This window comes from Bos indicus, chromosome 18, assembly GCF_029378745.1.
Source record: "Bos indicus isolate NIAB-ARS_2022 breed Sahiwal x Tharparkar chromosome 18, NIAB-ARS_B.indTharparkar_mat_pri_1.0, whole genome shotgun sequence".
Lineage (NCBI taxonomy): Eukaryota > Metazoa > Chordata > Mammalia > Artiodactyla > Bovidae > Bos > Bos indicus.
This window is the reverse complement of record NC_091777.1, coordinates 60,614,705-60,630,860: the sequence shown is the minus strand read 5'-3', so window position 1 is coordinate 60,630,860 and position 16,156 is coordinate 60,614,705. Positions and strand designations below refer to the sequence as shown.

Here is a 16,156-nt window from a genome sequence, read left to right as displayed (position 1 = left end):
TGTGACTCTCCTCCCCTGACTGAAGCTTAGCAATTCCTACTCTTTTGAGTTTGAATTGATCAATCCAATTCAAACAACCCATCTATGGATCCTAATAAAGGTATATGTCCCATGCTCTGCAAGACCCTGCAGGACTTCTTACATGTTCCCTCTAGCAATACCATGAATCTCCACCAGAATCTGAGTAATAAATGTCTCCACTTCACTTCCCCTCGCAGTCTCAGGGGCTTTCCTTTACAAACGGTAATTTTAAAAAGTTGCAACAATGGCATTTGACAATTCTATTAAATTTTTAAAAAAGAATTACCAGTAATTCTATGATTTATTTTTAAGAAAAGGAGAAAGCACTTGTCAACTCGATTTATAAGGCCAGAATTAGTGGGAAACAAAACTAGAAAAATAGAAAAAAGTAAAATGATCAATCCATGTGAAGATTAAAAAATTCATCATAAAATATTAGTAATAGAAATGAATCAAAGAATTCTTATCAAAGGTAATATAAATCAGGGAATTCCCTGGTGGTCCAGTGGTTATGACTCATCTCTTTTATTGGCAGGGCCCAGGTTCAATCCCTCGTTGGGGAACTAAGATTCTGCAAGCAATGAAGCTCAACTAAAAATACAAATCAAAATCAAGATTACTTATCAAATACATTATTCTTGGTTACAAACAAATTCTATGTGGATACTGGATGTCCCACAAAAAGATTTCATGTCACCCTTTTGCCATGTCAGTTCTTTCACTGAACTATAGCCCCAAAGTAACTGTTTTTCATGTTCACAATGCATTTACTTTGTACCTGTCATGGCCTTATAGGCATTATCACGTCACAGGAGTCCCAAAACAACCCAGTAATCCCTTGCGATAAAATAGGACAAATACACGTGGTAGAAAAAATATTGCTAAGGAAAACTGAAAACTCTTTATTACACTAGAAAAGTAAACAATGTAACACATTGCATATTAGCTTAATTTGAAACTGAAATTTTAAAAACACTTGGAAAATTGCTGGAGTAAACTATTTCATTATACTAGCTAATAAACATTTCCAAAGATTTTACTAAACTAGGGTAAAAATATCTCCAACAGATTAGTTTTACAAGCATCTTCAAGAATCATATTAAACAACAGAATATGTGTGTGCTGTGGAAAAGAAATGTTAATAAATTATTAGCATGAACATAAATGTGCTTTTCCAAGTCAGAAAGCCAGGAATTTCAGAAATAAGCATTCAGTTTTTTTTCCCCCCCTTCTTTTTGAATGAAGTAGAAAGGAATAGCTTTATTGCTTTGCCAAGCAAAGGCGCCATAGTAGGCTAATGACTTCAAAACGGTGTGTCTCAAACAAGGGTAGAGAGGAGTTTTATAGTAATGGCTCAAAGTGGGTGTGGTCAGCTCATGAACTCTTCTTTGATTGGCTGGTGGTGAGGTAAGTGGCAGTCAGCATCATAAACCTTCTGGCTCCAACTGCTCTGGGTTCCACATGCTGGTGGGCAGCAGGCTTAGTGTCTCCCACTTGGTGGGGGTTTCAGTCTCTGGAGCCTGGACTTACTAACGCTCAGGTTCTTTGTGTCTCAGCACAGAAGGAATTCAGCAAGAAGCAAAGTGACGGGCAAGAAGTAGACTTCTTAATATAGGACACTTGTGAGGGACATAAGTTGGTAGGCAAGAGGGCTCTGCCTCAGTGTTTTATGAAGTCTGACTCCATTAAAAATTTTTTTCTGGGATTACGGGATCTTAGATTCCTGACCACGAACTGAACCTGTGAGCTTGGCAGTGAAAGTACTAAGTCCTAACAACTGAACCGCCAAGGAATTCCCAACTCCTTTTTTTTTTGCTATTTGATTACTGAAACCTTTTAATGCTCAGGAAAAACCTCTTCTTTTTCAGCCTATCTGGACAAACTTTTTTCTTTAAAGCCTGAGGGTGCCTTCCTTTGAGACAAACTGGAAGTTCAAACTGTAAGCTTCACCCAGTAATTAAATTTTTCCTCTCAGGTAAATTGCTCTCCCTTCAATTCTTAAGACTAATATCTTATTAAACACAGATGCAGGGACTTCCTTGCCAGTCCAGTAGCTAAGATTCTGTGTGCCTACTCTAGGCGGCACTGGCTTGATTCCTGGCCAGGGAACTGAGATCATGCATGCCACATGGTATGGCCAAAACAAAACACATAGATGCAAATAACACTTATTCCCATGCAATGGAGAAAACAACCAACTTGTTCTGGGCACTGTTCCTACCACATAATCCATCCCTAGTAACCTGTCCCTCTCCTCTCATGAATAGTCAAGCCCTTTAATGTCCTTACTGCTTTGCTCACAGTCACCTAGTAGAGGATTCTGTCCACTGTGATCAATCCATGGACCATGAACATAACAAGCACAATAAGCAACAGCAATTTTACACTATTCTTTAGAGCCCCTTCCTGATGCTAACTGACACACTACTGATTTTGGTAATTCAGGGTCCTTGTTTTTGCAGGGAACATGGATTGTGAATGAACCACACCTAATGAAGCTGCCTCCTTTCACCTTACTGACTCCTTCCCAGAGACCATCATCAAAGGCCTATAATGAAGGTGTAAGATCAACAGTCTTCAAAATTAAGGTTGAAAGGCATAAATAGTAATGTGGTCTTCAAGAAAGCTCAATAGAACATTTACACAGATACTTGGCCATTTACACATATGTTCTTCTGTATGTCATATACATGTCATTTCCTAAGTTTTAACATTCTGTGACTTCTAATGACTCTGAAGTGCATAACAATCTCATATTACTCTTGGGAGAACTAAAGCCTTAACTTATTCCTATTACGGATTCTCTGATATGTAGGCTAATTTAAGAATTGTGTGAAAAATTCACCAAATTCATTACATTTGTAAGGATTATCCCCAATAGCATGAGCTTTGTGATGAAACCTCAGGATGCATCATTTCATCAAATTCTTTCCACATTTAGTAAATTGCTATAGTTTCTAACCTGTATGAATTCTATCATTACATCAAAGTGGAGCTACTTGACAAAAACTTTTTACAACACTTATTACATGTGAAACATTGCTTTCCAGACTAAATTCTCTGTTTCAGAGGTTTCATCTTCAGGTACAAGCCTTGGCACACATATTAGTTTGTGTGGTTTCTCTCAAAAGACATATATGAGAAGTCTGGTGAATTGTGCAGTTAGGATAAAGCTTCTGCTCATATGTCTGTAGGGTTTCTCTTCAATGGACTCTCCATTGTTGCCTCATGCTTGAACTCAAGGTAAAGATTTTGCCACACTTGTTGCATTTAAGGGACTCCAGTATCTTCCCCATCTTATCTTTGGATAAAATCCTTGCCACACATATTTGTGTGGTTTCTCTCTAGGATAAATATTCTAATATAAGTCATGAGTGAGCACTAATTTGGAACTTTGCCCTATTCATTACATATGTAATGTTCTATCCAGCACAGATTATTTGATGATGGGTAGAATGTGAGCCCCAAGTAAAGGTTTTGCCCATTCCTGGCATTTGTGAGGTAATAATCTCCAGAAAGAAATCTTTGGTGAATGAATTCCTTGTCTAAGGGCTGGTCAACTAAACATACTTATCTGATTTCTCTCTCCAAGATGATATTTTCAATAAAGTCTAAGATGGCAACATCAGATAAATTAAAACACATCCTTAATGTTCATCATCAATGTGGATTACCTGATGGAAAGGTAGGTTTCAAAGTACACTGATGGATTTCTGAAACTCATCATAATATTTGTCAGGTTTCTCTCCAACATGAAACTTCAGTTCATGTTAAGGTTGGAGACTTTGTGGACTGGAGACTTTGAGACATTCAACATATTTCTAGAGTTTCGGCCTAGTACAGATTATGTAATGGCAAGGTTTTGCCACTCTTATGATGTGCAAATTTCAATCCACTATGAATTTCCCAAGAATATACAGTGTAAATTTTGAATGAATGAAGACAGTCCCACATATATCACGTTAAATGATTTCCCCATTGTATTTATTACCTGGTGTGGAGCGATAGTTGAGATCTAATGAAAGGTTTTCAACAGTCTTTGTTTTTGAAAGGTTTCCCTTTTGTATGAACACTCTGATGCTTTGCCAGGTATGCCTTTCGACTAAAGCAGCTGCCACACTCATTACATTTGTAAGGTTTAACTCCAGTATGAATTCTCTGATGAATTGCAAGACTTGAATTTCGATTGAAGACTTTGCCACACTCGTTACATTTGTAAGGTTTCTCGCCAGTATGAGTCCTTCGGTGCCTTGCAAGATATGAATTAAAACTGAAGACTCTGCCACATATATCACATTTACATAATTTCTGTCCTGTATGGATTATTTGATGTCTCTTGAAGTTCGAGCTGTGATTAAAGATTTTGCCACAGTCTTTACACTTGTAAGGTTTTTCCCCAGTATGAATTCTCCGATGAACTGCAAGGTATGAATTTTGACCAAAAACTTTCCCACAGACATCACATTTATATGGTTTATCTCCTGAATGGATGATTTGATGTTGTTTGAGGTGTGAGCCAAAATAAAAGGTTTTGCTGCACTCATTACATTTGTAATGTTTCTCTCCAGTATGAATGACTTGATGACTGACGAGGGTTGATCTACTACTGAACATCTTACCACACTCGTTACATTGGTAAGGTTTCTCTCCAGTATGAATTCTCTGATGGCTTGCAAGGTTTCCTTTCTGACTAAAAGCTCTGCCACATTCATTACACTTGTAAGGTTTCTCTCCAGTGTGAAGTCTCTGATGACTTGCAAGGTTGGCCTTGTGATGAAAGACCTTGCCACACTCATTACATTTATAAGGTTTCTCTCCAGTATGAATTCTGCGATGTTTTGCAAGGTATGAATTCTGACTAAACACCTTGCCACATTCATTACATTTGTATGGTTTCTCTCCAGTATGTATTCTCTGATGAACTGTAAGGTATGAACTTTGAGTAAACACTTTTTCACATATATCACATTTATGTAAGTTCTCTTTTGTATGGATTATCTTATGTCCAGTGAGGTGCAAGCCATGGTAAAGGGTTTTGCCACACTTGTTATACTTGTAAGATTTCTCTGAAGTATGAATTGTTTGATGAATAGCAAGGTCTGAATGTCGACTAAAGACTTTGCGACACACATCACAATTAAACATGTTCTCTTCTGTATGGATAAACTGATGCTGGGTAAGGTTCAAGCCCTGATGAAAGGTTTCGCCACTCTGATTACATTTGTAAGGGCATTCCATGTGTGTACTCTGGTCTTGTGTTAGTATTGAAGGATGCATAAAATCATTCCCATATGAATTAGAAATGTTGGTTTGGACAAGGAGAGAAATTCCTTGAAGTAGTGAAAATGAAGCACTAATACTGATACTCTTGTCAGCTTGATTAAATTCATCAATCTTCTCTTCACTTTTGTAAACATGCAGGTCATCCCAAAAGCTTAATGCAAGCCTGTTTTCAATAGGCTTGATTCCTGCAATACTTCTACCGTGTTCCTCTCTCTCATCGGTGAGATTTTTGTCATGTGTTATAGGCTTTACTTTGTAATTTCTTGCCTCATCTCTTGGCTGAGACTCAAAGTCATATATATTTTCCTGGATTTCCCTGAGGTAAAAATCTTTGATTTTATTCCTTTCATGTCTTCCCAATATCACTGTTTGGAATTCTTCTCCTCTGTCAGTTTTTTCATTTAGTTGTAATTTCTCGATCACAAGTATATGAGAGATATCTACAAGATACAAAAAACTGTAAGTATCTCACTTATTATAACTCATAAATAAATATTTCACGTTAAACATGATATTTGGTGATATTACACCAAACTAGTACTTACACAAAAAGGAGTTATGAAAATTACCATGATATAAAAACCTTTCAAACACAAATGGAATGATTCTTTACTAAAGGTAAACTGATCTGTGATAATATTACTTAATTTTAGGGCACCTAAATTTCAAACAGTTTGGCCACTTGATGGGAAGAGCCAACTCATTGGAAAAGACCCTGATGCTGGGTAAGACTGAAGGGAAAAGGAGAAAACGGTGGCAGAGGATGAGATGGTTAGCTAGCATCACTGACTCAATGGACATGAATTTGAGCAAACTCCAGAAACAGTGAAGGACAAGGAAGCCTGGTGTGCTGCATTCCCAGGGTCGCACAGAGACAGAACCGACTTAGCAACTCAACAACAACAAATTTTAAAACAACCTATAACAAGAACACTCACATTGGAAAAACTTTTGTTACCAATCCAAGAAAGTGTAATTTTCAACCATGACACCAAAGCACATACCAATTAGCAGTAAACATACCTACTGGTGGCTCAAAACTGAGGGGAAAAGAATATTATACATATATTGGGCATACTTGTTTAATACAAATGAATGCTAAAAACCAGACAAAATCTACTGTAACAGTAAATAATCCAAAACTAACTTATTCAATGAATAATTTCAATGAGTGATAGTTTCAACTTGGGAAACAAAGAATAGAGAAAATGGTGCATATGATAAAAAAGGTTTTTTAAAAACAAAATGTTCTTCTAAGTACCTCCTGTAAAACTATGTACCCATGAAGCAGCATAAAACATTCAGAAAGGCCACCTTCTGTAAATCAAAATTAAAGATTAGTAAATGAAATATTCTCCATTTATATTGACAGCCATTAAATAGAGCAATTCCCTAATTCTTCAGTGCCCTAAAATATCCAGTTCTTTGGCTCCAAAATGTATATAATATAGAGTGAGCAATTTGTGAATTTACTTTAACTAGGTTGATACACCATATTGCTGAGAACAAATTGAAAAAAAAAAGCATACAATTTATAATGCAAAAAAGGGATAGCATAATAAACATGCTAGACTATTCATGCATCTTTTTACACAAAAGACATTTTGACTTAATATAAAAACTGCACTATTTCTGGGAATTTAAGAGTGTCCAGTGGTTAGAACTCAGTACTTTCATTGCCATGGACCAAAGTTACATTCCTTGAAGGAAGATCCCACAAGCAGCATGGTGGGGCCAAAAAACAAACACAAAAACCTAAAGACAAAAAAAATACTATTTCTTTTTAAAGGCTTGAGGATAATTACCACAATTTTTCAAGTAAGGAGAGTGGAATCACAGATTTATGTACATGACCCCAACTGACACAGAAAGTAGTGAGAACCATGATGAGAACTGTAACCTAGAGACTGAGACAATATATTCTTAAACATGACCCTCACCCAAGCAGTATATTACAAAATACTGCAACAAATACCAGGAGCTTAGAAGAAAACTTCAAGGGAGCTGCAAGCAGTGGACTGTGTAACTACTAAGGGGATTCAGCCACCCCTCCTGGAAATGGTTTCTGAGTTGTCACAGCTGCACACAATGATTTAGGTTGGGTCATGAGAAAGTTGATCAATATACAGAGGTGTTATTTTTACAGTGTGAGTAATGTGGAAGGTGGAGGGGTGGGTGAAAGAGTGCAATGGAAATTGGGAAGTTCAGGAGAATAACTTAAACATTCTAGGAAATAACAACCTTTTCATCCACTCCAAGGGACCATATAAAGGTCAGAACTGAGAAAGGGACTGATTGGAGCTCAGGGTATATGCATATGTAGGAGCACATCTGTGTGGTTATAACTGTGTGAGGACAATTAAAATATTGACCTTAAAAGAACTGGCTTAGCAATAGTATACTACTGGTCCATTTTTAACTAGGGGAATTATAGTATGAGTATGGGAAAGAACCACATGAGATTTAAACACTGCAGAAGGAAATTAACTTTCAATCTACTATACTATTTGCTATGCAAACCGAATATTCTAATGACTGTATTTCCATGCATATGTTCAATAAACACATACAAAATATTTCAGAAGACTGTGCAATAATGATCTTAGCAGAAAGCAGAAGTGAAAACCAGGAGAAGACTATCAGAAGATGAATCAGTTCATTCTGTGCACACAAAAACAGGGCAAAGTAAAGGAGGGAGATCGTGATTTTGGAATGAAGATCTCTTGGCTAGGCGAGAACACCTTGTATGGGGAAAAAAAGACAGCAGAAAGTGTTTGCCGAAGCCTGAGCAATTTCAGGATATGATCACAATAGTTAAGTAAGTAAAGAAAAAAAAGTGTTACTAAAATATTAATTACATAACATACTTTGGTTATATAAAATATTTACATCAACATCCCTTGTTATTAAACATGACAGCAGTTCTTTTAGCTAGCCCGTCTAAATACTGGAAGTCATATCATCAAATTTCTTAACACAAACTCTGCAAAGAAAAACAAAACCATGAGGGAGTGATGTCAGCAGGACAGTAAACCATAGGCACCCATTACCCATGAGGGAACCAAGTTAAAAACAATAAAAGAAAAGCAATTGGGGAAAATTCAACAAACCAATCAAGAAGAGGCAGCACCCAAGCAAATGCTTGTCCTAAAACACTAGACGGAAAAACATAGGAAAGTTCATGACAATTTCCTGGCCTTCAACTTCCCTCCTCCTTCTTACACTGCATTGAGAGTTAACTGGCACAAGTCTCCCCATTTCCAGAGGTTCCCTCAGGCAGAAATGCTAAAAACATGATAGAAACACTCAGTAAACACTAGAAATAGAAAAAAGTGACCTAAACACAATAAAGGACATGTAATAAAAGCCCACAGCTAACATCATAATCAATGGGGAAAGACTTAAACCTTTTCCTCTAAGACCAGGAATGTAACAAAGATGTTTGCACTACTTCTAAAAGAAAAACTACGGAAATTCCTACCAAGAACATGGAGATAGAAGAAAAACACATATAACCAATCCCAACAGCAAATGAAGCAAATCCATCTCTTCTGAAAAATGAAATGTTCGAATACGTAAAACACCCTAGGAAATTATTGTAGTGCAGTGGTTAGAACTCCACACTTCCACTGTCAGGGGACCAGGTTCAATCCCTGTTGGGAGAACAAGGATCCCACAAGTCACATGGTAAGGCAAAAACACACACACACACACACCTTGAATAGTTGGCAAAAAAAAAAAGAAATAATGAACTCAGAAAAACAACAATATACAAAACCAACAAACAAAAGTCAATACTGTTTCTATATATTAACAATAAAAAAATCATGAAGGAAATTCAGAAAACTCCATTTAAAATATTATTAAAAAACTAAAGTACTTGGCAAAACTTTACAGAAGAAAGCAAAGATATATGCTCTGTGAACTAAAAACAGCTGAAAAATAACCCAAAGGACACAAATGCAGACATCTCAAGTTTATGGACTAGAAGTAAACATGGTCAGGGTGTAAATACTACTACTCTAAGTGATCAACAGTCCAAGGCCATACCACCCTGAACAACCCCGATCTCCTCTAAGTAATCAACAGATTTAACCCAATCCCTAATAAAACCCCGATAGTGTGTCTTAAATAGATAAATCCATCGTTAAGATTCAAATGCAACCTCAAAAGACACTGAAGGACTTTCCTGGTGGTCCAGTGGCTAAGACTCCATACTCCCAATGCAAGAGACCTGGGTTCCATCCCTGGTCTGGGAACTAGATCCCACATGCTGCAACTAACACTTGGTGCAGCCAAATAACATTTTTTTTTTTTAAAGAGACACTCAACAAAAAAACCGAGGTTAAAAAGAACAAAGTTGGAGGTTTCACAATTACTTTTAAAAGTCTCAGAAACCTACACTAATCCAAGCAGTGTGGTATTAGCACAAAGACCAGTGGCATACAACAGTGGCATGAGAAATAAATTCTTGTGTATGTGGTCCAAGGGGATCCCCATGTTCAACAAGAGGATGTGGACCACCCAATGGGGGAAGGACAGGCTATTAAACAAAAAATGAACTACGTTTCCTATTGAAAATATCATTCCACTTCATAAGTTCTCTAATTTAGATGTTTTAAACTTAGCTGTTGATGTAAAAGAATAATGGCACACAGGTGACCAAAAGATGGCATCAGTAACAGTTTACAAAACAGCTTCACAAACGAGAATGGGAACTTGGACAGCGTTATCCTGAAGAGAAATCCCTATACTGCTTGCTGAGAATGTACGGGGATGGTTATTGCACATGTGAACATCACTGTCACGATGCCATTGAGACAGGCTTTTGTGACATTGCTCAAAACCACAAAAACACCCAGAAAGATTTATCAGCCAGGCTCTGGGGATATTTCTTATTTCGTATCATAGAATATGCAGACCATATCAATATAGCATGAAGTGGTTATTTTCTATATAGCGGAAAAAGATTACAATATATGACGAATAGTTCAGTTCAGTCGCTCAGTCATGTCTGATTCTTCACGACCCCATGAACCTCAGCACACCAGGCCTCCCTGTCCATCACCAACTCCCAGAGTCCACCCAAACAAACCCATGTCCACTGAGTCGGTGATGCCACCCAACCATCCCATCCTCTGTCGTCCCCTTCTCCTCCTGCCCTCAATCTTTCCCAGCATCAGGGTCTTTTCCAGTGAGTCAGCTCTTCACATCAGGTGGCCAAAGTATTGGAGTTTCAGCTTCAATATCAGTCCTTCCAATCAACACCCAGGACTGATCTCTTTTAGGATGGACTGGTTGGATCTTCTTGCAGTCCAAGGGACTCTCAAGAGTCTTTCCAAACACCACAGTTCAAAAGCATCAATTCTTCCGCGCTCAGCTTTCTTTATAGTCCAACTCTCACATCCATACATGACCACTGGAAAAACCATAGCCTTGACTAAACAGACCTTTGTTGACAAAGTAATGTCTCTGCTTTTTTTTCCCAAATAATCTGTCAACCAGTAAACTCACCCCATAGATAAGTTACACAGAAGAAAAATTTCCTCTGAGAGTTCAGATAAGTAGTAAATGTTTAAAAAAAAAAAAAGAAGAAGTAAATGTTTGTACTTCCCATAGAATTCTCTGATGAGGGGAAAGTCTGCACACACTATCAATAATGAAGCTTCCTCTAGGCCCTTCCAAGATATGACCTGTTATACCCTCAAAGGCATGTACCTCACTCTACAGACCAGGAGTCTTTTTTGCTTCGTTACAAGGGTAAAATATTCAGATAAGAAACAAATACCTCCACATAAGAGGAAAGACACATGACTTGCTGTGGCTTTGCCAGAATCCTAGTCCCTTGCTCAACTGAGGACTGATGGGAATACAGAGAGGAACAGAAAAATATTTCCAAAATTTACAGGCTGTTATCTCCTTCTGAATACGAAGGGAACAGTATAATGCACAGAAACATACCTCTTTTCCTAAGACTTCTAAATCAAAAGCACATAGGTAGGAAACAGGAAAAGGCGTGTCTTAAAAGTTTTCCATTGAACTTTATCACTACAAAAGCTCTGGAACAATTCCTGATGTATCATGAAGTGGGCAGATCGTCAGAGGAAAAGGTAGATTTAAACTCCTGAGGCTGCGTCCTGAAGCTCTTCATGTCTGAATCAACAGGGATTTCAGATCAGTCAAGTAAAACCGGGGCTCCCAAGAGGCACGCAGTGGGAAATGCAGAGATACCCCAGGGCAGATCCCAACTTCAAAGGGAAGTGATCCTCACCCAAGGAGACTAGGTTCCTGAGGGTCTCCACCATCACGTCCCTGTACAAGGCCCTCTGAGCAGCATCTAGGCATTCCCACTCCTCCTGAGTGAACTCTATGGCCACATCCTTGAAGGTCAGCTGTGCCTGAAACGAAAACACATTTCACCAAGGGGCCATGAGGAGAGCTCTTATTTTCACACAAAAGGAGAAGAGGAGAGAGGGCTAAGGATGAACTCAGTTGAAGTAATATTCTGACAGATCCATGGAAAACTATTTGGAGGAAATTATGGGCCTTTAACTTTAATTCCTTATGCTTTTTCCCAGAGATTATGATAACCTCTAACCAATGTGGAGGATGATTGATGTCCAATGTGGAGGTAAATCAATGTCCATTTTTGTGGACACTACATGAAATATATGTAAATAAGATTTAATAATGAGTAGTTTCTCCAGAACTGTTAGAGTATGTGTTTGTTACACACTGCTATTCAATATCTAGATGAGCTACACTATGAGTGATGGCATCAGAAATGACAGAGTCAACAGTGCTTTAAAAAAAAGGTCAAAATCTTAAACCATGATTACAGTGACTAAGGGTGTTCGAATACTTCAAAGATGCTAAACAATACTCTAAATGCTTTATGGCTATGAACTTTTTTTTAATCAACATCATAGCTCAGTAGAAAAAGAAGTATGCCATCCTACAGAGACAAAAGTGTCAGAGACATTTGGAGAAACTCTACTTAGTTCAAGAAACTAAGTAATCATACAGCAAGAATCTAAATTAAGGAGAATGAGGTCTTGAACTCAAGGTAAAGAAGCAAAAACTCAAGTAAGAGAAGAGCATTAGAAAAAAAAATAAAGAAGAGCACTAGAAGCACACTGATAGAGGGTTCCCTGAGAAAACTTGAAATAAGGTCAAAGCGAACAACACGGAAGGCAATAAAAGATCGTTACAGATGTGGGTGCACAAACACATACATATAACATGTTAGTAATCTTACTGTTATCTGAACCTTGAACAGGAGAGTGTAGGAAAAAATGCAAGGCCACAGAATATATTTATGATATAATTTCAGCTACAAAAAAATGCAGTACATAGTTTTAAAATTATGATGTCTTATCAAAACCGTGGACTTGCAGATCCATGAACTAACTTATGGACGCACGTGTATTACAAATGCAGAAATAACTGAAATGAGAGATGTTGTCTAGGGACATTTTTTTTTTCAAGTGCAAATAATTTGAGAGATCATTCTAGAAATATCCAGCAGCATCATTCCAAAAAGGAACATTCCAGAAAGTTCCAGTGAGGAAGAGAAAGTTGCAGCCATGGGCAACTGGAGCTCCATGTGAATGGACATGCTCTGAGAGTCTGTGAAACAACCTCGGAACTGCCCCCACAGAGGGGTGAGGGAGCTTGGGTGTTTACTTACTTACTCCCACCCAGCCCTCATTTTTCTTTTTTTGGCCTCAAGGCATGGCATGAAGGATCTTAGCTCCCCCAACCAGGGATGAAACTCTTGCCCCCCCTGCAGAAGTGCAGAGTCTTAACCACTGGACCATCAGGGAAGCCCCCATCCCTCATTTTTGGGGGTTGTTCCTGGCCCAAACAGGAGAGTTCAGTGTTTGCAGTCAGTTGCCATCAAGCATGTACTGGAATGGTAAGACCCAAATGAACAAGGAGGGACAGGACACCCTTATGTATTCCCTAACTAGTCTGAAATTCCTTAAGAGAAAGGAGTGAGTTCACAGAATTCACTATTCTACTCCCAACAGTCTGTGCAGGATTCGGTATGCAATAAGTAAACAATAAGGATAGAGAGGATAAATCAATCAACATAAAGAAAATTTGAGACAACCGTTAAGGAGACTTCCAGGAGGTTGGGAATAAATATACACACTTGCTGCTATATATAAAATAGAGGGAATTACCTGGCCATCCCCTCTGGACATATTTTTGCATGATTTTTTTATCATCAGTTTTATATATGTGAATTTCAGCATTTTTTGGAACAACGAAAGAGTTACCTGTGCTAAATGGTACCAACAGGAAAAAAGCAGGAAACGTTAACTACAGCTTCTACGGAATACCTATATATAAATACAATTTAAAAACACAGTATTTATTTCTGTAAACACTTGACTCCTAAAACATTGACTCAAACTTAGAAAAGTTACGGAAAAAATACATTGTAATTAAGAAAGAATATTTCTCTAAATATCATGATCAGAAGGAAACACTTGATGAATTTGTACTGAATTGACAGTGGAGTTAAGGGGGCTGGCCAGGGGTCCTGCCTTTCACCTCAGTACAGCATGCCTGAGCAGGGACCAACAGAGGAAGTAACGAGAGGAAAACAGAGTGGGAGCAAGACACACAGCATGTCAGAGCTGGAACTGTGAACATTCACAAATCTAAATCAAAAAGTAGAAGGATGGAAAAAGATATCAGGAATTACTGCACAATATCAGACAAAATAACCTCAGGAAAAAAACTAACACAAGACACAAAATACATCGTGAAATGAGAAAAGGGTAAATTTGCCAAGAAGCTATAATAATTATAAATATGTACACATCTAACATCAACCCAGGAGGACCTGATGAAGGGGTTTATAACAGGGATTCAAATGTGGAGTCTCTGATAAAACTAGGGTGTGAGGAGGGCTTGTGTTCCCTAAATCTTGTCTCCCCCAGGTTGGAAGGTGTTCAAAATGCTACTGGGGAAGAGTGGATGACAACTACTAATAAATCCAGAACAAACAAAACAGCTGGGACAAAACAGAAATGATGCTCAGTTGTGGATGTGTCTAATGGTGAAAGTATGTCCGAGGCTAATAAGGAACAATACTGCATGGGAACCTGGAATGTTAGGTCCATGAATCAAGGTAAATTGGACATGGTCAAGCAGGAGATGGCAAAGTGAACTAAAATGGACAGGAACAGGTGAATTTAAATCAGATGACCATTATATCTACTATCGTGGGCAAGAATCCCTTAGAAGAAATGGAGCAGCCTACATAGCCAACAGAAGAATCTGAAACGCAGTGCTTGGGTGCAATCTCAAAAAGGACAGAATGATCTCTGTTCACTTCCAACACAAACCATTCAATATCACAGTAATCCAAGTCTATGCCCCAACCACTAATGCTGAAGAAGCTGAAGTAAAAGGGTCTCATGAAGACCTACAAGGCATCCTAGAACCAAAAAAAGATGTCCTTTCCTCACAGAGGACTAGAATGCAAAAAGTAGGAAGTCAAGAGATACCTGGAGTACCAGGCAAGTTTGGCCTTGGAGTACAAAATGAAGCAGGGCAAAGGCTAACAAAGAGTTTTGTCAAGAGAATGCACTGGTCATAGCAAACACTCGCTTCCAACAAGACAAGAGACAACTCTACACGTGGACATCACCAGATGGACGATTCTGAAATCAGACTGATTATATTCTTTGCAGCCAAAGATGGAGAAGCTCTATACAGTCAGCAAAAACAAGACAGTGAGCTGACTGTCACTCAGATCAAGAGCTACTTATTGCAAAATTCAGACTTAAATCGAAGAAAGTAGGGAAAACCACTAGCCATTCAGGTATGACCTAAAGCAAATCCCTTAATGATTATATAATGGAGGTGATGAATAGATTCAATGGATCAGATCTGGTAAATAAGAGTGCCTGAAGAACTATGGACAGAGGTTTGTAACACTGTTTAGGAAGCAGTGACCAAAAACATCCCAAAGAAACAGAAATGCAAGAAGGCAAAGTGGTTGTCTGAGGAGGCCTTACAAAGAGCTCAGAAAAGAAGAGAACTAAAAAGCAAAGGAGAAAGGGGAAGATATATCCAACTGAATGCAGAGTTCCAGAGAACAGCAAGCAGAGATATGAAAGCCTTCTTAAGTGAACAATGCAAAGAAATAGAGGAAAAGAAGAGAATGGAAAAGACTAGAGATTTCTTCAAGAAAATTGGAGATAGAATATTTCATGTAAGGATGAACACAATAAAAGGATAGAAATGGCAATGACTAAGAGAAACAGAAGAGATTAAGGTGGCAAGCATACACAAAAGAACTATACAAAAAAGGTCTTCACAACCTGGATAACCACGATGGTGTGGTCAGTCACCTAGAGCCAGACATTCTTGAATGTGAAGTCAAGTGGGCTTCAGAAAGCATCACTACAAACAAAGCTAGTGGAAGTGATAGAATTCCAGCTGAGTTATTTCAAACCCTAAAAGATGATGCTGTGAAAGTGTTGCATTCAATATGCCAGCAAATTTGGAACACTCGGCAGTGGCCAAAGGACCGGAAAAGGTCAGCTTTCATTCCAATCCCAAAGGACAGTGCCAAAGAATGTACAAACTACTGTACAACTGCACTCATTTCACATGCTAATAAGGTAATGCTCAAATGTGCTCCATAATAAGAGAAGCCACCGCCTTGTGAAGCCTGAGCACTGCAACTAAAGAACAGGCTCTGCACCACCCGAACTAGAGAAAGCCTGGTTGCAGCAACAAAAACACAGTGCGGACAAGGAAACCCAGCACAGTCCAAAATAAATAAGTAACAAAATAAAATTTTTGAAAAAATTTAGAAAAGTTGCAG

General features: G+C 38.3%; 1 protein-coding gene across 3 annotated transcripts in view; it reads right to left on the bottom strand.

The window, feature by feature from the left end:
* Positions 1–903: 903 nt before the first annotated feature.
* The window catches only part of LOC109572015 (zinc finger protein 665-like), a 26,762-nt gene continuing 11,509 nt past the window's right edge, over positions 904–16,156 (bottom strand). For all 3 annotated transcript variants that reach the window (XM_070771608.1, XM_019978547.2, XM_070771609.1), the window contains 2 exons: positions 11,576–11,702; positions 904–5,744 (listed from right to left, as the gene is read on the bottom strand). In XM_070771608.1, the coding sequence (XP_070627709.1) occupies positions 4,051–5,744; positions 11,576–11,702 (1,821 nt within the window). In that variant the 3' untranslated portion in view covers positions 904–4,050. The remainder of the gene's footprint in view (positions 5,745–11,575; positions 11,703–16,156) is intronic.